General features: G+C 40.9%; 5 protein-coding genes across 6 annotated transcripts; 4 read left to right on the forward strand and 1 right to left on the reverse strand.

The window, feature by feature from the left end:
• Positions 1-12: 12 nt before the first annotated feature.
• Positions 13-6,634, forward strand: LOC136420797 (uncharacterized). 2 transcript variants are annotated; one of them, XM_066407900.1, is made up of 7 exons: positions 13-333; positions 1,385-1,693; positions 2,081-2,356; positions 2,917-3,093; positions 3,509-3,586; positions 3,774-3,876; positions 4,135-6,634. In XM_066407900.1, the coding sequence occupies exons 1-7, from the start codon at positions 234-236 to the stop codon at positions 4,568-4,570; spliced, it is 1,479 nt and encodes a 492-aa protein (XP_066263997.1). In that variant the 5' UTR covers positions 13-233; the 3' UTR covers positions 4,571-6,634. The 2 variants fall into 2 exon arrangements, with proteins under 2 accessions (XP_066263997.1, XP_066263998.1); XM_066407901.1 differs by lacking the exon at positions 13-333 and adding an exon at positions 787-1,003.
• A 125-nt stretch (positions 6,635-6,759) lies between these two features.
• Positions 6,760-9,356, forward strand: LOC136420800 (phospholipid phosphatase 1-like). The gene is made up of 3 exons (XM_066407905.1): positions 6,760-7,414; positions 8,407-8,556; positions 8,718-9,356. Exons 1-3 carry the CDS (start codon positions 7,166-7,168, stop codon positions 9,159-9,161), a joined length of 843 nt encoding a protein of 280 aa, XP_066264002.1. The 5' UTR covers positions 6,760-7,165; the 3' UTR covers positions 9,162-9,356.
• Positions 9,357-10,349: 993 nt separating this feature from the next.
• On the forward strand, positions 10,350-12,299 carry LOC136421112 (phospholipid phosphatase 1-like). Its single transcript, XM_066408262.1, has 3 exons — positions 10,350-10,757; positions 11,001-11,150; positions 11,674-12,299. Exons 1-3 carry the CDS (start codon positions 10,467-10,469, stop codon positions 12,115-12,117), a joined length of 885 nt encoding a protein of 294 aa, XP_066264359.1. The 5' UTR covers positions 10,350-10,466; the 3' UTR covers positions 12,118-12,299.
• Positions 12,300-12,773: 474 nt separating this feature from the next.
• On the forward strand, positions 12,774-15,453 carry LOC136421113 (phospholipid phosphatase 1-like). Its single transcript, XM_066408263.1, has 3 exons — positions 12,774-13,837; positions 14,036-14,344; positions 14,899-15,453. The coding sequence occupies exons 1-3, from the start codon at positions 13,547-13,549 to the stop codon at positions 15,307-15,309; spliced, it is 1,011 nt and encodes a 336-aa protein (XP_066264360.1). The 5' UTR covers positions 12,774-13,546; the 3' UTR covers positions 15,310-15,453.
• An 86-nt stretch (positions 15,454-15,539) lies between these two features.
• On the reverse strand, positions 15,540-21,838 carry LOC136420801 (death-associated protein 1-like). Its single transcript, XM_066407906.1, has 4 exons — positions 21,677-21,838; positions 19,056-19,161; positions 18,617-18,665; positions 15,540-17,718 (listed from the first exon to the last, which is right to left on the reverse strand). Exons 1-4 carry the CDS (start codon positions 21,723-21,725, stop codon positions 17,602-17,604), a joined length of 321 nt encoding a protein of 106 aa, XP_066264003.1. The 5' UTR covers positions 21,726-21,838; the 3' UTR covers positions 15,540-17,601.
• Between the last annotated feature and the right edge of the window lie 227 nt (positions 21,839-22,065).

Consider the following 22,065-nt stretch of genomic DNA (forward strand, 5'->3'; position numbering starts at 1 on the left):
CACTACTGGGTAAAAACTTTGTTTACTACTGCGCCTGCGCACTACGCACTACGTGGGCGTTCCGGTCCGCTTACTGTTCCGTCCTTGAAACCATGTGACGTGACGAGGAAGTTTCGGTCACAAATCAAAGCATATCACACAGCTGTCGGACAGAAATCGTCTTCTTGCGTTGTGCTTGTGTCGAGGGTGTATTTTTCATTGCCTTGGTTGGTCCCGCTATATACGTGCTCAAAATGGGGAAAACATCTCCGTATTTTCGGCTGTGCTTTCTTGCGTATACTCTTGCAGTGCTGTTTGAAACAGGCGGAGTGCAACCAACGATGGCCGATGTTGGTATGTATAATGACTTCTTATTTAACCCTGGATACCTTTTAACACATGCTGCCATTTTTACCAAAAACAACATGAATGGTTGGGCGTTGGGGTGAAATGGGAGAAGAATAGTACACCAGGAAGTGTTTTTCTTAGGGGTTGCATAAAGAAATTGCACACAAAAAATGCTACAAAAGAGGAAAATAAACACTAACTGTCGACTTGAAAAATCATAATGACGTTTTCAAACCCACCCTATCACGATGCCTGTGGATCTATATCCGTCATAAGTTGACTGCTGTTCCGTTTGTAATATTTAAGAGCGTGACTCCCTATTGAGTAAACATTTCCTGTGCCATTCACATGTGAGAAAACGTGCTCAAATACTCGTACTATGTACAGTATCAAGGAGTATTGGAAACACTGACTCACTTAGATGAAACGAACGAAACGGAACTACATAGGAGAAAACAGGACGTGTGTTGCCAAAGTGACCACATGTTTCATGACATCACCGTTTCCTTTGAGTAAACATGGCTTGTACTTTCATTTTCGTGTTGATATACCTTTGCGATATGTGAACAGCGCATACAATGGCACGTTATTGTATTTCCTTTTGGATTTTGGAATCATAGGGATCTCTATCATCTATGAGATGGCAATTTTTCTATATCAATGGACCAATGTTTGAGTTATGTATACATTTCTATTTACGTTTTGCGTTACGTGTTAAAGGTAAACGTGCGTAATTTTTCGTGCTTCGGGTTTTATAGTTCTTTGTTTCAACAATTGTGTCCTCCAGGGTCAGTGATATTTTTAGTGTAACTGCCAGACTTTCAGTTGAGAGCAAGGTCTTGTCTTGCTGTAACAATAACGTATTCTTATTCTGTAATTGCGACATTGCCAAACTGTGTTGATAAGAATCTGCATCGTGTTGTATCTTCACTTGAAAGTTAATCTATGTTGGTAGATGTCATTCTGTAAAAAAGTTAAACTGAAATTATCTTGTTTTGAGCTTGTTTTAGGTGGCCAATATACCTGCTTCACCTAACCATGTTTTCAACTTTTATAGGATGCCCAGTAGTACGACTGTCCGGGGAATACGTCTATCAAAGGTTTCAGATGACAACCTACAGTGTAACAAGCCATACCATTGGAAACAGACCAGTCTACAAAAGTGACACAACGATCAATTACTTGTTCTACCAGGAGTCATTGAACGAATGGCTTGTCGGGCACACACCAGGAGAAAACATCGCCCGCCTTGCGGCACAGAATAATGCAACTCTCCCAGAATCGATCAGTCAAGGAACGTTCGAAGTATTTAATACGGATTCACGAGAATTCGTTATGGCTCCAAATCTACGTGTGTCCTGTTCAGGTATGGGCTTCCCTGTTTTCCTACATAAGTAATCCTAATCAGGGTATTTGCGTGTAAAAGTAGATGATCTGTATTGTTAGTAACGCTAGTGTTACAAACTTTTCATTTGATTCAAAAGTTACGAACATCACTTCATGTATTCGTGAACTTATCCTCAAATCCCCCAAATTGTGAATTGCTTCTTTTAAATTCTCGTTCAACCGATGTTTCTGCCATTAGAAATTACTTGCTACTGCTGTAATTTTTCTTTTAGCTGGAGTTACCATACGTGTTATTTTCCCTATGTATACCTTTTAAAGTTTCTCATGAGCATAATCTGATAAGATGATAAGATATAACATGCTATGCTATGATGCTGACTCACAATATATTCTTGAATATCTACAGTCCCCGGATATATCGGATGCTACTGGTACGTGGATGTAGCCGGTGGACAACTGCAGTGGACAGGTAGCAACATAACCATAGACAACTGTAGGCTGAGCTGCAGAGTTGGAAGTTTCCTATACACGGCACTTTTTGGACGCGAGTGCTGGTGTGCAACTCACATAACAGTGGATGCTACAAGGTCATCAGGGCACCTCTGTGATAAACCATGTGGCGGAAATCCCTTGCAGTTTTGTGGACGAAGAAATGATTGGTGGTATACAGAAGTCTATAAAAGTGAGTACCTATGGTGTCAGCCTCATTAACTGTAGCCTCCTCCGCAGACTTCCTATAACGGCGACGTATATATTGAGGGGGGGGGGGGTAGGGACCGATTTCTTTCACGGGCCAAGGTTCTCTAATGCCGGCTACTTTCGCTGCCAAGGGAGTTATGTCGCCGAGGGACGATGATATATACGCCGCCGTTATAGGAAGTCTACGAAGGAGGCTACATTAACTACATGTTGGTGATGATTTTGCACCAATCAGAAAAACTTTAACTTTTGAGTTAGTTTAAGCGGAGATTCGACGAGAATTTCAACATTTATCATTATGTTTATTGAGTACATTTTTGCAGTGTACAAAACATACAATATCCTCTTTTCTTTGGCAAAATAGCATGTCATTATAACACTTTCTAAGTCTTTTATGATACCAAAATATCTTACCTGCAAATTACAACATATCATTCGTAATGTTGAATTTGTTTCACATTGTGCTTTTCAAAACAGTTTGGAAAACTATGATGTTCTTATAATTGCCACGAAAATGTGACGAGTACTTAAACTGTGTTACAGCTATTACCGACTGTGGCCCGGTGCCTGTGACCCCAGGTGTGACCTCTGTCCGTCCGTCTTACGGAGCTAACATTACGGTCGGACAGACAGTAGAGGTGGTCTGCTGGAATGGTATTACAGAAACCGTTCAGTGTCTTCAAAATGGGAGCTTCGACTCGTCCAATCCTTTCTGTCCAGGTTCGTACGTTACCCCCTCAAACAGAATTGAAACAACATAAAGTCGTAGCTTTGATATATTCTTTAAAGTGATGTTTTGGGATAGCGACTTCTAAAAATATGTCTGAGGTATATAGTTTTAGAGCCCAATTAGTGACAAACACTGACCGGCACTTATCAACTTCAGAGAAATATATCTATATAGTGATAAAGATTACTTGAAACTAATGCGTCAAAGGCACCCTATAGCTTTGCCCCTCTGGGTGCTTTAAAAGATAATCACGGATGATATACTCACCCATAGCTATAGTTTGCACGGAAAGAGTGAAGTGTTTGTGCGGTTGCAAAGACACGCTGATGTAACTTCTGTTGCTAACGGATTTGAATAGTTGTGCAACTGGCCATCCAGCTTAAGATAATTTTTTTTCCTTTTAAGAACCAACAACAACCATTTTGGAGACATCGGAGGGCTCGACAAAGGCGTCGCCAGAACTTCGCATGGATGACCGTTCAGGTATGAATTGAATTGAAAAACAAGCAAGATCTATACGACACTTGTCATGCACTGGCACCAGAAACCAGGCATTGAAATTTTCCAATACTCACTTAAGAATACCTGTCTTAAAAACAGCGCGGGCAACCATATGGATATGTTGATTAACATGAAAGCTAATAATTTCAGGCGTATTCATCTTTTCCAGGTGACAAGTCCACAAATATCATCCCAATTGTTGGCGGTGTTGTCGCGGGTCTGGTCTTCGTCGTGATCGCAGCAGTTGCCGCCTTCTTCCTTGTCAGAAAAAGGTATTGGCATCCACTACTATTTCATTTTATTTTGAGAATAGCATGATACATTATGTAACTCATGTCACGTGTTTAGTATGGAATAATGGTCAAAAGCTTAGTCTATATCGTACGAATGACGAGTTTCAAACTCAATGTAAGTACATGTATTCATTAAATATGCACATGCGTCGCACTAAACTCAAGAAAATTTTTCTGTCTGTCTGTCGTAAACAAAAGACTTATATTCAGAAGAACATGTTCTTTTTTCTTGCATAGAAATGCGGGCTTGGCTCAAGAAACGCCAGCGTCCTCACAGAGGGGGACAAATTTGGGTAACAGCACCTACTATGAGCCTGTCATGAGCGACGTCGTCCTGACAGATACCGGAGCGCAGTACCTCCCCAATGCGGGGGGGACCAACACCTCTGCCGCTCACCCTAGAGCTACAGACGTCGAACCACAATATTCCACCATTCCCGAGTACTCCACTATCGACGAAATGGACAGAAAAGGCGTCAACTCGCCACAGACAAAGAACAACAACCTAGACCAGCTCTACAGCAAACCCGTGAAGAAGACGAAGGACAACAGAGAAGAAGGCATGGTGGACAACGTTCTGTATGAAACCTCTGATGACGTCATTGATGGAGAAGGGGCCACTGGGTGTAACGCCGGCCAGGGTGGTTACGTGGACAATGATATGTATGGCTAAATAGCTGATAGGAACTTCCGTTTTTGCCCCCCAAAAATGTCAACTAAATTGTGATAACAGTCCTGATAAATGTTTTTTACCTACATGCTTAACTTATTTTTTTATTTTTTTATTTATTAAACAACAGAAGAATATACAGGACACAGAGGTGATGTACTCTAGCTGAAGCTAATATTAAGCATCACCTCTGGAAAAAAAATACAAGTTACATAGACAAGTACAATAGCAATGAGAAACAGCAATTGGGTCGTCCAATACAAACAAGCTAGCAAACAAACAAACAATGAATATATCAATATACCTGAACTAAGTTTTAAAACGTCTGCTTGTCAAAATATAGTGCTGAGTCAAGCCTAAAATGTTACAGTTGAAATCATACGAAACAAAGGATGAACCTCTTAATAATAAATAAATGAAGGCTTGATCAGACAAAGTATCAATATCAAGAATAGGGGCTAAAAGGTTCCGTAGGTTGCCCAGAAGGTTGAGTCTTTGCTGATTGTATATAGGGCAGTACAAAAGATAATGAGCAATGCTTTCGCTTCGACATCCGCAAGTGCAGGCTGGACTTGTTGCTAAGTTGCGTGTAAATAAACTTAGGTTAAGACTGCACGTGCCGGTGCGAAGGCGTGTGAGGAGGGCGCAAGTGTACCGGGGGCCATGACTAAAATGTGAATAGAAAGAAGGACGTACTAATTTCACTAGATGTTTTTTAAACAACGAAAGATTTAAGGATCGAACAGCTATACCAAGACCGTTCCAATGATGCGTTGCATAAGGAATAAAAGACTTTTGATATCGAGTTGTAGAGCAGAGCGGTATCCTTAGATTAAGTTTGTTGCGAAGATTATAAGAAGTAGAAATGGAGACTTCAGGAGGGATCAAATCCGAAAGATACTGGCGAGTATGGCCATGGACAATTTTGTAGAACATGATCAGAGAGTGAACGTGACGACGATCCGAAAGTTTTTCCCAACCTAATTCAGAAAGTAGCGAAGAATACGAAGACCCTCTTACAGCCCCTGAGACTGCAAGCGCGCATTCGTATTGGACACGTTCTAATCGCTGGGAATCATATAAAGTACATCCATGCCAAATAATGTCAGCATATTCAAGGAGAGGACGAATAAAGGATTTATAAATAACATCAAGTACTGTTCGTGATAATCTGAATTTCAATTTGTTAAGAGTGGACACTCGTTTGGACGCCTTGCCAATCATATGAGAAATTTGTGTTTCCCATAACAAGGTGGACGTAAGAAAAGTCCCTATATGCTTGTGGGTTTTGACTGATTTGATAACACAGTTATCAAGAGGAAGAGGGGGGTGGTCGGGAGGATTTGATTTCCTAGAAAAACACATTTCTTCAGTCTTTAAAGGGTTTAGGTTCATAAGCCATGTTGAAGACCAAAATGATATCTTCCTAAGATCAGTATTGAGTCGATCAGCTGTAACGTTAGGATCTTCCACAATGTCCAATAATGAACTATCGTCAGCAAATAAAAAAGGGCATGTAACTAGACCGTCCACCATGTCATTAATGAAGACAAGAAATAAGAGAGGCCCTAAAACTGAACCCTGAGGTACACCTGCGCCAACATAACTCCAAGCTTAACTTATTTGACACCAAGAGACGGAATATACATGTACACGTACTGATTTGTAATTGTTTAGCACGCATCTGTCTTTCTCTAATGTATCTTTTCTGCTTGAAATAGTTATTGTTTTTTTTACATGTGTACTATGTCATTTACACTAGTGAACTTTGTGACAGGTACTAGTTCAGACGATGTATGTTATCCTTTCTATAAGGCATCAAATACTAACATAGGTTATTCGTAGGTATACCAACAAACAGAGATTATACATAGGATAATGCACAGAAACAGGACAGCATGTCGGAGTGTACGCCTAGACAATGTTATCTTCAAGCAGATCCCTGGTTTTGATTTTTGTATTATGACCTTGCTTTTATGATCAAGTGGTGTGGTCTCTTCCGCTGGACACCTCTGTAAGCTTTATCCCTGCTTGGGTATTATAAGAAGAATAAAAGGTAACAAACTATTGGCAATGGAAAATCAGGATTCTTTTTACTAAGTGTCTCTTCAGAACGTGGCATCTCTAAGACATTCCCGGGCGACTTCCAAGGAGGGACCACGAGCATAGTGACGCAAAACAAAGTGTTCTGGAAGTAAGGGGGGATACCAACTAAACCCCTTACACTGAGGTCTTTTCTGAGGTAGTGTCCCGTAACCGCAAACATTCATCTGCAGAGAGTGGAACAAATGGGGTATTAAACTGAAGGAGGCCAGTAAACATCAAAGGTGAAAGTGCAAGGTTCACAAACTTTCCAGGTCAGCTCAGTTTTTGGACTGCCTCAATCTCGTACACTCGTAGGAGACGGGCGAACGTTCAACGGTCGCTTTTAATACTGAGTGCAGACGCCCACCTGTGGTCCGTGTTGCTCTGTGTGCCACTGACTACTGGCTGTATGTCCGGCGAAGAACCACGTACAAGTATATGGTGACACTATTGCGGAAACTGATAGTACTGTAGCGAGTTTCGTAACGTCGGCGTCCCAACAGTTTCTTTCGAATGGCAGCCTGCGGCTCAGCAAGATGTACCTGTCTCGTGGTGACCTGTATCGTATGCTACGTCCTGGTGTCACTTCCGCTGGTCTTCGGGCTCCTGGGCGTTTGGGAGCCGAGACGACAGGGTTTCTTCTGCGGGGATGAAAGCATTTCCCTGCCGTATACCAGGGACACCGTCTCGCTTGAATCGATGCTGGGTGTGTCGTTAGGGGGCGCTGTTCTAGTCGCTCTTGCCGAAGGATTCTGTGCAAAGGTGAGGTAACATTAGCCTCTACCAGGCCCCCGCAGGTGGCTGGAAAAATAGTAGACATTGGCCAAATAGAGTGAGTTGTTAGAAATAGCCTGGAATCCGGCCGTGAAAGTTACCGCGGCTCGCTCCGTTCTACTCTACAATGTTATTCATACTGCCTTACTTTTGCCGAAAAGATATGAGACTATTTCAATATACCACTGAAATCCTTAAGTATAAATTAGCAGTCCATTGCACACTTCAGATTGGTGCAAATTGTACCTATCAGTTTGTTTTCTCAAAGGAACTCTTCCCTTAAGTAAAGAAAATCAGTTTTGTTAACTTTGTAACCAGCAATAAAGTATGAATGATCAAGTTTCAAAACTATTCATTTTGTTGAATTAACACTAATGCTGTGATACAATTAAAGCAAAAGCGTTACTTTCTACGTTCTATATGATGTAGTTGTTTGATATGATGATAATGTACTTTTTGTTTTATTTTCTTCTGTGCCTGTATAACGGTTATTATGATTTGAATGTGTAAAGTGTGTAATGTTTTGCATGTAGATATGTTTCATATACAAATGTATTTGATAAACTTTTGTAAAATTTGAAATAAAAGCAAACGATTGTGTCCTATATTCAAAACAAAGGGAAGGAAAACCCTGCACAGGAACCAAGGGATGACATCCCTGCCCCAAAGTCCTAGGGAAGAAACCCTAGCACAGAAAATCCAGGGGGGATGAAACACCCCTGTCAAAAAAAGTCCTAGGGAGCACACCCTAGCCAAAAAAGCCAGTGGGAATGACCCCTGTAAATATATGTAACTAGGGAGCACACCCTAGCGAAAAAAAGCCAGTGGGAATGGCCCCTGCAACAATATGCAACAGTGTTTATTTGTGGAATTGTAAATGTGTTGTTGGTATGTTATGTATTTATGTATGTTCGAATAAAATAGAATAAAAAAATAAAAAAGCGTTACTTTCCATGTTCATGTTTTCTATTATTTTACAGAGGAGGGGGCTGAAGCGGTCTGCCATTTTCGTGAACAGTTTGATCTGCGCGGGGATGCTGCTTTTCGTCATGGCAGCAGGAATGTCGGCGGTGTTTGTCATGAAGCTGTCCATGGGAAATCTTCGTCCACACTTTTTGGCAGTGTGTAAGGTACCGTATACTATTAATATAGATAAAGGATATGCCCTGCAAAGTATTTCTGCCTCAAGTTGTGTTGCTATGTCATGATATGGTGCGGAATATGCAATGCAAAAGTTTTCAAAAATTACTTGAGAAAATGAAAGGTAAATCACATTTCATATTTTCTGCAGGTCAATGCTACGTTCACCTGTTCGCCTGGTTCCTACGTCACAGATGACGTCTGCACAGGTGATGTCGACGTCATCAGAAACGCCAGGTCGTCCTTTCCATCCGGACATGCTGGATTAGCCGGCTGCCTGGCTGCTTACGTAGTGCTGTACCTGCACGATCGTGTCCGGAACAAGAGCTGGGTCCTACCGAGGCTGGTGGTGCAAGTTGGGTTAGTCTTAGGCTGTCTGTTCATCATGGGCAGTAGGGTGGCCGATCATCAGCACCGCCTGGCGGATGTGATTGGAGGTGCAGTTATCGGAGTTGCATTTGGTGCTGTTGGGATGTGGGTGACCAAAGATCTTACCAAAACAACTGGCAAGAGAGGGGTTCGTCAGGACACTGATATTCGCTTTTCAGCAGGACGGGAGAGTGTAAACGAACGATCAGCGATGTCCAGCATGTAATCTTAATGTCAGTCAGTATACGTAGTGGTGAGCATATCTTGATATTTGACATGAGAAAACCTGAAATTCTTAATTTGAAATGGCCGCTGCTGGACTAGGTACCGCTGTCTGTAAGTGATTAAGTGGGGTATGAATGTACCCTGAGGACTTAAAAAAGTGATTGCTTGTTAGATAAGACAGTTGGTTTTAATGTAGGTTGTTGTCGCTTCGAATTTTTCGACAGATGGTTGTCCGGACAGGTTTGACTGTACATCATCATGTAACATTACCAAATGATACAGAAAATTGCATTAGAGGTAACGTATGTTTTTGAATGACAATAATATGGCTCTTTGCGTATTTACTTAGGTATAGTAACAATTATCCTCTTTGCGAGCGAAGAATGTACATGAAATATTGTATTTCACAAACGGAGCATCTGTTATAAATACAACTGCCTTTTTACATACATACCCAACACTCCCATATATTATAGTCTTCTATTGACTGATTTTTGTAATATCTAGGTGGTATAAGCTAGCTAATGTGTTATACTCAACATTTGATAAATGAAGAATATGTAGCTATATAGACTATAACCAAACCTTGCAATATCTAGGTGGTATAATGTGTCATACTCAACATTTGATAAATGAAGAATATGTAGCTATATAGACTATAACCAAACGGTTTACATACAGCTTCCACTGCTCCCCAATACACATATTTCTCCGAAACAAATGATGGTTGATTTAATATCATTCGGGGTCACTTCTCTCTCAGTCAAGGCTACGAAATGTCTTAGCTTTCTCCTGACCATATCCAAATATGGCGATGTCCAGTGAGATGACCAGTCGGGCCTGAGATCTTTTCTGGAAGCAGTGTCCACCCACAATTTTTGGAAGAAAGCAGAATAAATTTTGGAATAGATTAATATTGTTCATGGACTACAAACTTAGACGGTACAACTTCACACTACAAGGAACTAAGCTGAGATACGAAAGACTGACGGGCTAGTAGAATATTCAGTCAATGCTGTCCTGAAATCCCGATCGATATCTTCTGAACCAAAAAACAAACCGAGGCTATGTTTTAACAGTATATCCTCGTGTAACCGAGTAAGGGTAAGGTTCACAGGACTGGCAATTTTTTCAGCGGTATCACACACGCTTACGGTGCAGACGTCCCTGGTCCTCTTGCATGCGCTGCGTGCAACCGACTCTTGGCGCTTTGTCCGACGGAGGAACACCTACAGGACACTTTTTCAACGTTTGATAGACTGTCAGCGAGTTTTGGAACGCCGGGCGTCGCAGCAGTTTCTTTGGAATGGCAGCCTGCTCAGCGAAATGCTTCGGTTTAGTGATAACCTGTATCGTATGCTTCGTCTTGGTGTCACTTCCGATAGCCGTCGATTTCTTCCTGGGCGTTTGGGAACCCAGACGACAGGGTTTCTTCTGCGGGGACGAAAGCATTTCCCTGCCGTATGCCAGCGACACCGTCTCCAATGAGGCGCTGTGGGGATTGAAATTAGGAGGGGCTGTTCTCGTCGCTCTTGCGGAAGGTTACATTACAAAGGTAAAAGCAAGTTTAAACTTCAAGGTTTTAAAAGTAGTCCTCGTATGGTGACTTGCCGGGGAAAGACTGTTTATTCTATTGTTTTTATTCTTTCTTTCTTTCTTTCTTTCTTTCTTTCTTTGAGATATGCGATGAAAGATATGCTAGGATGATGATCACGCCAGTCTTGAGTTTGACAAGTATAAAACTATTCACTATGTTGAATGAAGACTAAGTGAACTACTTTTTCAAAACAACGTTTCCATTTCAGTTTAACGTATGCATGTTTTTCGAATACATTTACAGAGGAGGGGGCTGAAGCGGTCTGCCATTTTCGTGAACAGTTTAGTCTGTGCGGGGATGCTGCTTTTCATCCAGATGGCAGAAATGTCGGCGGTGGATGTCATGAAGCTGTCCATGGGAAACCTTCGTCCACACTTTTTGGCAGTGTGTAAGGTAACGTATATCATTGTCAGGCTATACGTGCTTACGCATATACAGAGATGTGTATAGAGATGACAAGTATTTGTGCCAAGTGTCCTTTGTTTGTGTTTCTGTGCTATACGATATACACCGTGAAATGGTATACACAAAATGTCCTGGGACTGTTTGAACATTGTCGCTTTGTTTATTTGGTGTGTGGTCTGTCGCGTCGCAAAATGGCAGGGTGTTTGGCCCAGAACCCAGGGGTCCTGGGTTCGAATCCCCTGACATGCCCCGTTGACGTTGTGCCCCTGCGAATTACCTCACTTCGCTGAAGTGGAAATAAGTACCTAGTTTCGGTTAGGGACGTTCCATCATCTGATGGAAACTTAATGGAGGTCCCGTGTTTTCAGGAGAGGCACAACTCGACCACGCTAAAGAACTCACCACAATTATCGAAAAAGTGGGGGTCGCACTCACTTCAAGTGTGAGTGGATCAAATAAATGTCCAGACATGCAGCTTGTACTCTTGTAAATCCCCTCCTTTTTTCTGCAGGTAAATGCTTCGTTCACCTGCACACCCGGTATCTACGTCACAGATGACGTCTGCACAGGTGATGCTGACGTCATCAAGGAAGCCAGGAAGTCCTTTCCATCCGGACACTCTGGAACAGCCGGCTGCCTGGCTGCTTACGTAGCGCTGTACCTGCAATATCGTGTCCGGAACAAGAGCTGGGTCCTGCCGAGGCTGGTGGTGCAAGTAGGGTTAGTCTTTGGCTGTCTGTACATCATGGGCAGTAGGGTGGCCGATCACAAGCACCACCTGGCGGATGTGATTGGAGGTGCAGTTATCGGAGCTGCATTTGGTGCTGTTGGGATGTGGGTGACCAAAGATCTTACCAAAACAACTGGCAAGAGAGGGGCTCGTCAGGACACTGATCGTCGCTTTTCAGCAGGACAGGAGAGTGTAAACGAACAATCAGCGATGTCCAGAATGTAATCTTAATGTCAATCCGTATACGTATAGTAGTGGTGAGCTTATGCTAGCCCTTATTGTATTGTATTAGTAATTATGATGTTAAGTCTTGTTCTATACTTCCACTTTGTGTTATGTTAACGAATTCTTGCCATACCTTGTACCATGTACAATTGTCGCGCAATAAAGTTCTTCTTTTATCTTGATAGTTGACATGAGAAAACCTTAATTTGAAATGGCTCGCTGCTAGCATGCTAGACTAGGTGCCGCTGTCTGTAAATTTTGGTTAAGTGGTGTATGAATGCACGATGAGGACTGAAAAAATAGGTTGCATGTTAGATAAGACAGTTGGTTGCTTAGCAGAGGGACTTAACTACTCGTATGTAAAATTGGACGGGACCGTTTTTACGGTAGGTTGTTGTAGCTTCGCCAGGTGGTTGTCCGGACAGGTTTGACTGTACACATTATCATGTAACATAACCAAATGGTACAGAAGATGCATTAGAAGTAACATATAAGTTTTTTCTAATAAAAATAATGCGGCTCTTTACATAAATGCTCAGGTGTATTAAGCAGCAAGTAACAATTATCCTCTTCGCGAGCGAAGAAATTGAATGTACATGAAATATTGTTCATCATAAACGGAGCATCTGTTATAAATACAACTGCCTTTTTACATACATACCCAACACTCTCATATACTATAGTCTTCTATTGACTGATACTTGCAATATCTAGGTGGTATAAGCTAGCTAATGTGTTATACTCAACATTTGATAAATGAAGAATATGTAGCTATATAGACTATAACCAAACGGTTTATATACCACTTCCACTGCTCCCCTATACACATATTTCTCCTAAACAAATAATTGTTGATTTGATATCATTCGGGGACACTTCTCTCTCAGTCAAGTCTACGAAATGTCTTAGCTTTCTCCTGACCATATCCAAATATGGCGATGGCCAGTGAGATGACCAGTCGGGCCTGAAATCTTTTCTGGAAGCAGTGTCCACCCACAATTTTTGGAAGAGAGCATAATAATTTTTGGAAGAGGTTAATATTGTTCATGGACTACAAACTTAGACGGCACAACTTCACACTACAAGGAACTAAGCTGAGATACGAAAGACTGACGGGCTAGTAGAATATTCAGTCAATGCTGTCCTGAAATCCCGATCGATATCTTCTGAACCAAAAAACAAACCGAGGCTATGTTTTAACAGTATATCCTCGTGTAACCGAGTAAGGGTAAGGTTCACAGGACTGGCAATTTTTCGGCGGTATCACACACGCTTACGGTGCAGACGTCCCTGGTCCTCTTGCATGCGCTGCGTGCAACCGACTCTTGGCGCTTTGTCCGACGGAGGAACACCTACAGGACACTTTTTCAACGTTTGATAGACTGTCAGCGAGTTTTGGAACGCCGGGCGTCGCAGCAGTTTCTTTGGAATGGCAGCCTGCTCAGCGAAATGTGTCGGTTTAGTGATAACCTGTATCGTATGCTTCGTCCTCGTGTCACTTCCGACAGCCTTCGTGTTCATCCTGGGTGTTTGGGAACCCAGACGACAGGGTTTCTTCTGCGGGGACGAAAGCATTTCCCTGCCGTATGCCAGCGACACCGTCTCGCTTGAGGCACTGTGGGGATTGATATTAGGAGGGGCTGTTCTCGTCGCTCTTGCGGAAGGTTACATTGCAAAGGTAAAAGCAAGTTTTAGCTTAAAGGTTTTAAAAGTAGTCCTCGTATGGTGACTAGCCGGGGAAAGACTGTTTATTCTATTGTTATTTATTCTTTCTTTCTTTGAGATATGCAATGAAAGATAGGCTAGGAATGATCAAAACGGCAGTCTTGTATAGACAGACAAGTATAAAACTATTCACTATGTTGAATGAAGACTAAGTGAACTACTATTTCAAAACAACGTTTCCATTTCAATTTGACACATGCATGTTTTTCGAATACATTTACAGAGGAGGGGACTAAATCGATCTTCCATTTTCGTCAACTGTATAATCTGCGCGGGGATGCTGCTTTTCGTCACGGTGGCAGAATTGTCGGCGGGGGATATCATGAAGCTGTCCATGGGAAATCTTCGCCCACACTTTTTGGCAGTGTGTAAGGTACCGTATACTAGTATCATCGTCATCATTATCAGTGTACGGGCTTACGCATATACAGATATGTCGGCGGTGCGTGTCATGAAGCTGTCCATGGGAAATCTTCGTCCACACTTTTTGGCAGTGTGTAAGGTACCGTATACTAGTATCATCGTCATCATTATCAGTGTACGGGCTTACGCATATACAGATATGTATATAGAGATGACAAGTCCTGCAAAAATTTGTGGCAAGTGTCCTTTGTTTGTGTTGCATACGATATACACCGTGAAATGGTATACACAATATGTCCTGGGAATGTTTGAACATTGTCGCTTTGTTTATTTGGTGTATGGTCTGTCGCGTCGCGCGGCAAAATGCAGGGTGTTTGGCCCAGAACCCAGGGGTCCTGGGTTTGAATCCCCTGACATGCCCCGTTGACGTTGTGCCCCTGCGAATTACCTCACTTCGCTCAGGTGGAAATGAGTACCTGTGAAGTACCTAGTTTCGGTTAGGGATGTTCCTCTATCTGATAGAAACTTAATGGAGGTCCCGTGTTTTCAGGAGAGGCACAACTCGACCACGCTAAACAACTCACCACAATTATCGAAAAAGTGGGGGTCGCACTCACTTCAAGTGTGAGTGGATCAAATGAATATCCAGATATGCAGCTTGTACTCTTGTAAATGCCCTCCTTTTTTCTGCAGGTCAATGCTTCGTTCACCTGCACACCCGGTATCTACGTCACAGATGACGTCTGCACAGGTGATGCTGACGTCATCAAGGAAGCCAGGAAGTCCTTTCCATCCGGGCACTCTGAAATAGCCGGCTGCCTGGCTGCTTACGTGGCGCTGTACCTGCAATATCGTGTCCGGAACAAGAGCTGGGTCCTGCCGAGGCTGGTGGTGCAAGTTGGGTTAGTGATGGGCTGTCTGTACATCATGGCCAGTAGGGTGGCCGATCACATGCACCACCTGGCGGATGTTATCGGAGGTGTAGTTATCGGAGCTGCATTTGGGGCTTTTGGGATGTGGGTGACCAAAGAGCTTACCAAAACTGACAAAAAAAAGGCTCGTCAGGACAAGGAAGCTGTAGATGTAGAAGCTGTAGAACTGTAGAGTGTAATATGATGATATCAATCAGTATACCGGTTACCACATATTGATATCTGGCATGAGAAAATCCTGTAAATGTTCACTTACTTACTCGGACACTTAAAAGTCAAACCAGGCAATTGAATATGAAACTTAAGTTAATTAAATCAGTGTAAATTTAAAAATTCATTCATCCATTCATCTACAGATTCATTAAATGAGGGACTGAAACAACAAAAAACACAAGAGAAAGATGATTTTTCATTGTTATTGATCTTAACTTTTGATGCAGAGTAGCTTGCTCTATCTACAAGTGCATGCAGTCCACCAGAGATGTTGTTTCTAGATCCAAACATTGATTGCTTAAACCACAAAGTGGCCAAGATGTTACTATCCTTCCACCATGATTCTGAGAGAAAAACTAGCCCCAAATTTGGCAACAACTGGCATCTTGTTGGAAAGACACATGCTAGCATATTTGCTTGCAGCATTTCTACCACATCTAAGAAATGAGGTTTTATCAAAACCTCCTTGATCTAAGCATTTGCAGTACTTTTTCATCACACTACATTAGTAAAAGCAAATCAATTGTGAAAGCAAAAATAAGCATTACATATAGCTACCTAAATATAGCTACCTCCTACATAAGACAACTTTAGGAGAAGTACATCATTATATAACATTACCAAAAGATACAGAAAATGCATTAGAATAACATAATTTTTTCGTATCAATAATGCGGCTCATTCACTTCTATGTATATTTGCACAGGTATATCAAGCAACAAGTAAAAATTATCCTCTTTGAGAGTATAGAATGTACTGGAAATATTGTTTATCAAACTGGGCATCTCTTATAAATACAACTGTCTTGTTACATACATACCCATTATCTGTATACATTACAGTCTTCTATTCACTCCTACTTATCATATCTCGGTGGTATAAGTTATCGAACTGATTTTTGTTATACCCAACATTTTGATAAATGGAGATTATGTTGTCATGCTTTTAGCCTTGGACCATCAACTTTAACCAAACCAACCGAAGTTTGTGAGCTGGACAATGTAATCACATGCATTGATTATACTGTCTAGCTCACATAACATTGGCCAAAATTTTACATTCTTCATTGGACCATTTTGATAATCAAATTATAGGTATTGAAGCAAGCCATCGTGTTGTAACACTTATTTCATAACTTTAAATCAAACAAAGTAAGTAACAAAGGACAACAAGGATTAGGTGTTGTAAGCCTTTTCATTTAACTTTGACTTTTAGGCTGTTTCAATATTGCTCAAAAACATGAAAGGAATGATGATGTATACAGAACAAAGGGTATATCAATAACAAAACTAAGTAATTCTAAAGCTGGTCCATTATGCATATTTCTTCCTCTACCCTAGGGGCATGTGTTCTCACATGTTATTGGTCAGACATAACTGTGAGTACTGACAGAGGTCCATATCCAATCCGTGCCTCCAATACACCATGCCCTACAAGCCATATCAACCTATGTTCATTTTTTCATAGTTAAAGTGATCGGTGTTTTAACATATTGTTAGAATTGTGATAATCTAAAGTAAAATCTGAAGTTAGCAGTCAAAAGTAGATAAGATGGCACCATATAGGGTATCAATTTTGAACTGTGACCCCAATCTCAAAGCAGATGCTGGGATGGAAGATTGTAATGTTGCCTCACAAAAATTCTGCTCTTAGCAGCCACTCAACTTATGCTATGGGCACATTTCTGAACCAACGCCCAGGCAGTTTTTGGAGATGAAAATAAATTATATGAAACACACAGAACGTTGAAAAAATATTCATGGTTTGTGTATATTTCTTCCTATACACTTTCGTTTCTGCAAACAGCCCGGCCAGGCCATACAGCTTCTGACAGTGAGAGACACAGGCCCTTGGGGTGGGTGACTGTTCGAGACTTCCAGCAGTCAAAAAACAGCACAATCTTCAACCCATATCTGCTTGGAAATTACAATGACCTGGCTTCCACTGACAGTTCATCTCCAATAAATGTCAAACTCAGAAAGCTTTCTGCTTCAATTTTTTAGACTTACACTTTGTACACATTGATAATATGTACCACAACTTCTTTATTACTCTATTCTGGATCCTTTTGGCCCTTTGTTAATTTTTCCTCTCAATTACTCTTGACTAATCACATCCAGTTACAATCGAACAGCTTCAATTTACTCGTTATTGCATCTTTAGGTGTCGTATCAAACACCTTGCTGGTAACCATGGCGACGGAGAGGCGTCTCCCTCCTGTGATGGTTACTACGGCAACAGTAGCCCCACTCTACTTCCTGGGTTGGTTGATGGGCATGTTGTGTTTCGGTGGTGGTCGTTTATCTACGGTCGGCTGGGGTTTCTCGTGGGCCACTTTAGCCGCCTGTGGAGAGAAATCCTTGTCGCCCTGAAACGAAAATAAACATTTTGTCAGGCATGAATTTAAATAAGGCAGCACTTCTAAACCAGGAGTCTAGTAACTCTTTGATTTTGATTTTATTAGAATTGCAGCTATTGCTGGTGTCGTGACCCACACATAATATATACTCGTTTTCATACTTCAGTGGAGTGAGGAAAGTTGTGTTAAGTGCCTTTTCCCAAGGGCACAACATCCGTGGCGCTAGGGGATTCGAACCCGGGACCGCTGGGTTCTGGGCCGAAAACCCTGCCATTACGCCACACTAACTCTTAACTGGAAAGAGTAGAGAAAGTGACAATGTAGCATCTGGAGGACAATGTTTTACTGACACCAGAAAAGCACCAACATGAAAACTACTACTACTAATTACTACATGTACTACTGACTGAATGAAAACTTCGAGAACAAAGATTCAAGGATGTTGTCCACATGAAAACTAACTACTATTATACTACTAATCCATGTATGAGTAGCATCTTGCAATTTGCTTTCTAAAAGCAGTTTTAACAATGCAGGGCTCGAATTACAACCTGCAGGTTAGTGCAGGTGAGCAGGTATTTCTTATGTCTACCTGTACTTGACATGCACTGGTTCATGATAACACTACCCTGAGACACTAAGATGACACACAGCCAATAGTGGCCCCATATTGGGTTGAAGTCTTCAAAGAATTCTTCAAAGTAAAAGAATGCTTCGACGTAGCATCTTTCAATATAGATGGAACCAGCAGGAACATCTTTAAAGCATTGTTGCACTCTTGTCAGACAACATAGCTTTGTGCAAGGCAAGGGAAACTTGACACCACAGACAGTCTTGCATTAATTCCAGTCACAGTTGCCCTAGGGGGCAAACATTTTTCTGACATGCCATCTCCTTCAGTCCTTACCTTTGTTACAGCACCAGACACTACAACTCGGGCATCGTTCTTAGGTGGGCTGTGGAAAAGAAATAGAACAGTCCAGTTGAATGAATGAATGAATGAATGAACTTTATTGCTCGACAATTGTACATGGCACAATGTATGGCAAGAATGACAATGCAATAAATACAATGGGTAGTTTTATCAACATCCTTTATGCTAAGGCAAAAATTCTGCCAATAAAGGATAGAATTCTAAATGGGGGTCTTAGAAAATGAGAAGAACAAGGAAATCTATGACAGATCAGGATACAACTCACTAAAACTTAAAGCGTGTATAGTTATGTGACTTTGTCTTTAGTAAACTCCAAGTGCAACTTATAATACTTTTTGGTGCAGATGTTTAATCATCTCATCATTAATAGATAAATAAATAAATTAGATCATTTCTATGTTGCGGCACTCACAGCTCTTCAGGAAACTCCTCGTCTTCCTCCTTCTTGTCTGGTTTCTTCTCTTCCTTGTTTTCACTAGTGTGGCGGGCTCGAGCTACACGCATCCCACCTGCCTTCACTGGAAAAACAAAGTAGAATTCATTATCAAATTGAAAGACGACTGTACCAAAGAATTAGAGCTATAACATTGGAAATTTCTTGCTAAAAACCCCTGGAAATAGTCACAATTATTTTACTGACTGTCTGACCAATTAGATACAAGCTACTCGATAATTTTTAGCTATCGTCCCAAAACAACATGTGGCATGTACAGTTACATGTAGTTCCAACATTTGAAAATTCCAACTTGACTTTCTTCCTCTCAGGATTTTGTTAAACTGACCACTGCTAACTGACCATGCCAAGACACAGGTGGACAGCTGTCAGTCTTAAACTGTGACTTCCCTGGGCCCTCAGGAAGTAGTTTTCACATCGCATTTTCTTAAAGTAAAACTCTAAAGTCTAAACTATCCCCCTGCTTGGTAGCTCACCAGCTCTATTGCATTGCCCTCACACTATGTTTTTCTAGAAAAAAACCCTAAACCTTTTTCTAACTCATTAGGATCTTTAAGTCACATGTCACAATGCTTAGAGTCAAACAAGGGCTAAACACATGATTTAGGCAGCCGGATGTGTTTTGAAAGGGTACAGCATGTTCTTTGTTTGTCAAGTACTCCAGATTCAAATCTGACACACTTTCCTGACACATAATACTCAGTATCACTTCAGATTCCCTTCACTGTTGATTGCAAAGATGTACTACATACTAGTCATGTATTACTTTGCTCACTCTGTGGTTTATTCATAGATGCACTGGTGCACCCAACCAAAAAAAATTAGATGCACAGAAAGATTTTGGGTGCCCACTGCCCAACATAAAATAAAGTTAAATGTCACCAAAACATAAGTTTGACGCTACTGTCTCTCTTAAGAACTTCAATCTGTAATCCAGATTTCAAACTACAACCGAGCGATACATCAAATAAAGTACAACAAAAGGTTATATTGCTTTTTCTGGTACTTACATTTCAAAAATATTCTGTATGCTGGTGTACAAGAGAAACGTTACCCTATAGAGTACAAAAATATCTAGGTGCACATGCACCCAGTATTTCAAGCCCTGCTTATTGGAACCAACCAGACCGTATGTCACCATATACACCTTTGTGCAGGAAAATAACCCTCTATTATACACCTCACATAAAGAATGCTAGTCTTTTGTAATTGAAAAATAAAATCAGGAAGAATGTTTTACAAAAGTGGAAGTCACAAGGGGATAAACTCAGGTCAACTTTCATTATGCCTTATTTTAGTAACGGAGGGTCAACCTAAGGTCCCTGTAGTCATAAATACTTTATGAGGCCATTTCTATACTTATATAATGGGATTAGTATCAACTTTCAGGAATATGTATCTGGTGACACTAGCAACATACATTTCTGAAGTACTGAAGTTAACATGGGATTTGACACCTTTCAATATGCATGGATTACAAAATAAAACACCAGGAAAAAGGTGACTGTGTCCCTTGGTCATGCAAGGACACTATAATATTGAAACAAAGAAGCGAGTAGAATTGTCTACTGGCCCCCGGGATTCGAACCCGTGCCAAAACCGGGCACCCAGATCACAGGCCCCACACCTTAACCACTAAGCTAATTTATAAAAGGTCTAGACCCGTTAGACTGGTCAGTGGGAGGCACTTGAACCCCACTGTTACAACATCATATAGAAGATAATGTATAATGTCCAGGGACATGTCCTTGGTACCAACAACCAGTTCAAAAGACACTAAAGTAAACAAATGAAAAAATGCAGCCTCAATCTAAGATGTGTCTTCAGGTTACTAGTAATTCAGAGATCTAGAGGTGCAAATGTGTATTTTGGGCTTTAACAAATTAATACTGTAATTCTTGATTTGTTGACTGTAACTTAATCTTAGTCAACAGCGAAAATTTCATCATCGCAAACATTTAATCATCATCATCATCATCATCACTAATATTTGAGACAGTGATATTTGTTCCCACCGTTAAAATTACTGTGACCTACTCCATTTTCCCCCAACCGCTATATTTTCCTGCCACTTTAACACTCTATTTAAGTGATTTACAGTATTCAGTAACTATAATTGATGTCATTTATAACATGCAACGTTATAATGAAGCCCTGTTTTTTGTTTGTATGTTGATGTTTGTTGGGTTTTTTTACAGCTTCATTACATTATTTTATACGTTGGATTTTGATATAACAATCTATCATAAGTATCACATGTTTTTAAACACCCCTTCCATACCCTCACTGATGCAATCTTTGTTCAAATCTTGAGTACATTCGTGTGCTTCGCTGGTATCTTAGAAACAATCATTCTTGCATTTTCAAGTGCTGAAGGACTGGTAAATAACAGCTAAGTAGAAAGAATGATTAATGGAAAGAGAACTGACAACCAGTTTTACCCACCTAGCATCTTAATAAATCACTAACTGACTAAGGTGGATTTTAAAATCCTCACAAAGCACCAATTCAGCACTTTTAAACAAACGTTCAAAATCCGACAAAAAAAACTATTTGATGGGAAATTTTTTGCTCCTTACCTGCAGGAGGATGGCCCCCCTTAAGTTCTGCTTCTTGAACAGATGACATTTCGTTAGAATGCGGTAAACTTGGGCAGAAAATGTCCAAACTGTGGACACGTTGTCAAATTTGGGTCAGCCAGATGTGTTCAGATCTGCACCTAAGTGGTCTGTTTGAAACTAGGATATATCATTATTGGGCAGGTTAAAAAAATAATGTCTTTATTTTCTCATAAATTTATCAAGATTGATGAATATATAATCGTAATTGATGTGTAATATAGATTAAATAATCCTACAAATATTAAGAAGTTACTTCATTTTGCTACTAAGTGCAGAAAAATAATATACATATCACGTATTCTTCCTATATAAAAGTTGTCACGTCCAAAGTAGGCAGGTGCAAAGTT

The sequence above is a fragment of the Branchiostoma lanceolatum genome, chromosome 15, assembly GCF_035083965.1.
Source record: "Branchiostoma lanceolatum isolate klBraLanc5 chromosome 15, klBraLanc5.hap2, whole genome shotgun sequence".
NCBI classification, from domain to species: Eukaryota; Metazoa; Chordata; class Leptocardii; order Amphioxiformes; family Branchiostomatidae; genus Branchiostoma; species Branchiostoma lanceolatum.

Bases quoted from the DNA above. Each gene is read 5' to 3' on its own strand.
- LOC136420797 (XM_066407900.1), top strand. From the start codon at position 234: ATGGGGAAAACATCTCCGTATTTTCGGCTGTGCTTTCTTGCGTATACT. The intron at 2,357-2,916 runs GTGAGTACCTAT...ACTGTGTTACAG, and splicing joins GTATACAGAAGTCTATAAAA to CTATTACCGACTGTGGCCCG. The intron at 3,587-3,773 runs GTATGAATTGAA...CATCTTTTCCAG, and splicing joins TCGCATGGATGACCGTTCAG to GTGACAAGTCCACAAATATC.
- LOC136421112 (XM_066408262.1), top strand. From the start codon at position 10,467: ATGGCAGCCTGCTCAGCGAAATGCTTCGGTTTAGTGATAACCTGTATC. The intron at 10,758-11,000 runs GTATGGTGACTT...ATACATTTACAG, and splicing joins AGGTTTTAAAAGTAGTCCTC to AGGAGGGGGCTGAAGCGGTC. The intron at 11,151-11,673 runs GTAACGTATATC...TTTTTTCTGCAG, and splicing joins ACTTTTTGGCAGTGTGTAAG to GTAAATGCTTCGTTCACCTG.
- LOC136420800 (XM_066407905.1), top strand. From the start codon at position 7,166: ATGGCAGCCTGCGGCTCAGCAAGATGTACCTGTCTCGTGGTGACCTGT. The intron at 7,415-8,406 runs GTGAGGTAACAT...ATTATTTTACAG, and splicing joins CCGAAGGATTCTGTGCAAAG to AGGAGGGGGCTGAAGCGGTC. The intron at 8,557-8,717 runs GTACCGTATACT...TATTTTCTGCAG, and splicing joins ACTTTTTGGCAGTGTGTAAG to GTCAATGCTACGTTCACCTG.
- LOC136420801 (XM_066407906.1), bottom strand. From the start codon at position 21,725: ATGTCATCTGTTCAAGAAGCAGAACTTAAGGGGGGCCATCCTCCTGCA. The intron at 19,162-21,676 runs GTAAGGAGCAAA...TTGTTTTTCCAG, and splicing joins GGGGGGCCATCCTCCTGCAG to TGAAGGCAGGTGGGATGCGT. The intron at 17,719-18,616 runs GTAAGGACTGAA...TTTTCGTTTCAG, and splicing joins TGTCTGGTGCTGTAACAAAG to GGCGACAAGGATTTCTCTCC.
- LOC136421113 (XM_066408263.1), top strand. From the start codon at position 13,547: ATGGCAGCCTGCTCAGCGAAATGTGTCGGTTTAGTGATAACCTGTATC. The intron at 13,838-14,035 runs GTATGGTGACTA...ATTTCAATTTGA, and splicing joins AGGTTTTAAAAGTAGTCCTC to CACATGCATGTTTTTCGAAT. The intron at 14,345-14,898 runs GTACCGTATACT...TTTTTTCTGCAG, and splicing joins ACTTTTTGGCAGTGTGTAAG to GTCAATGCTTCGTTCACCTG.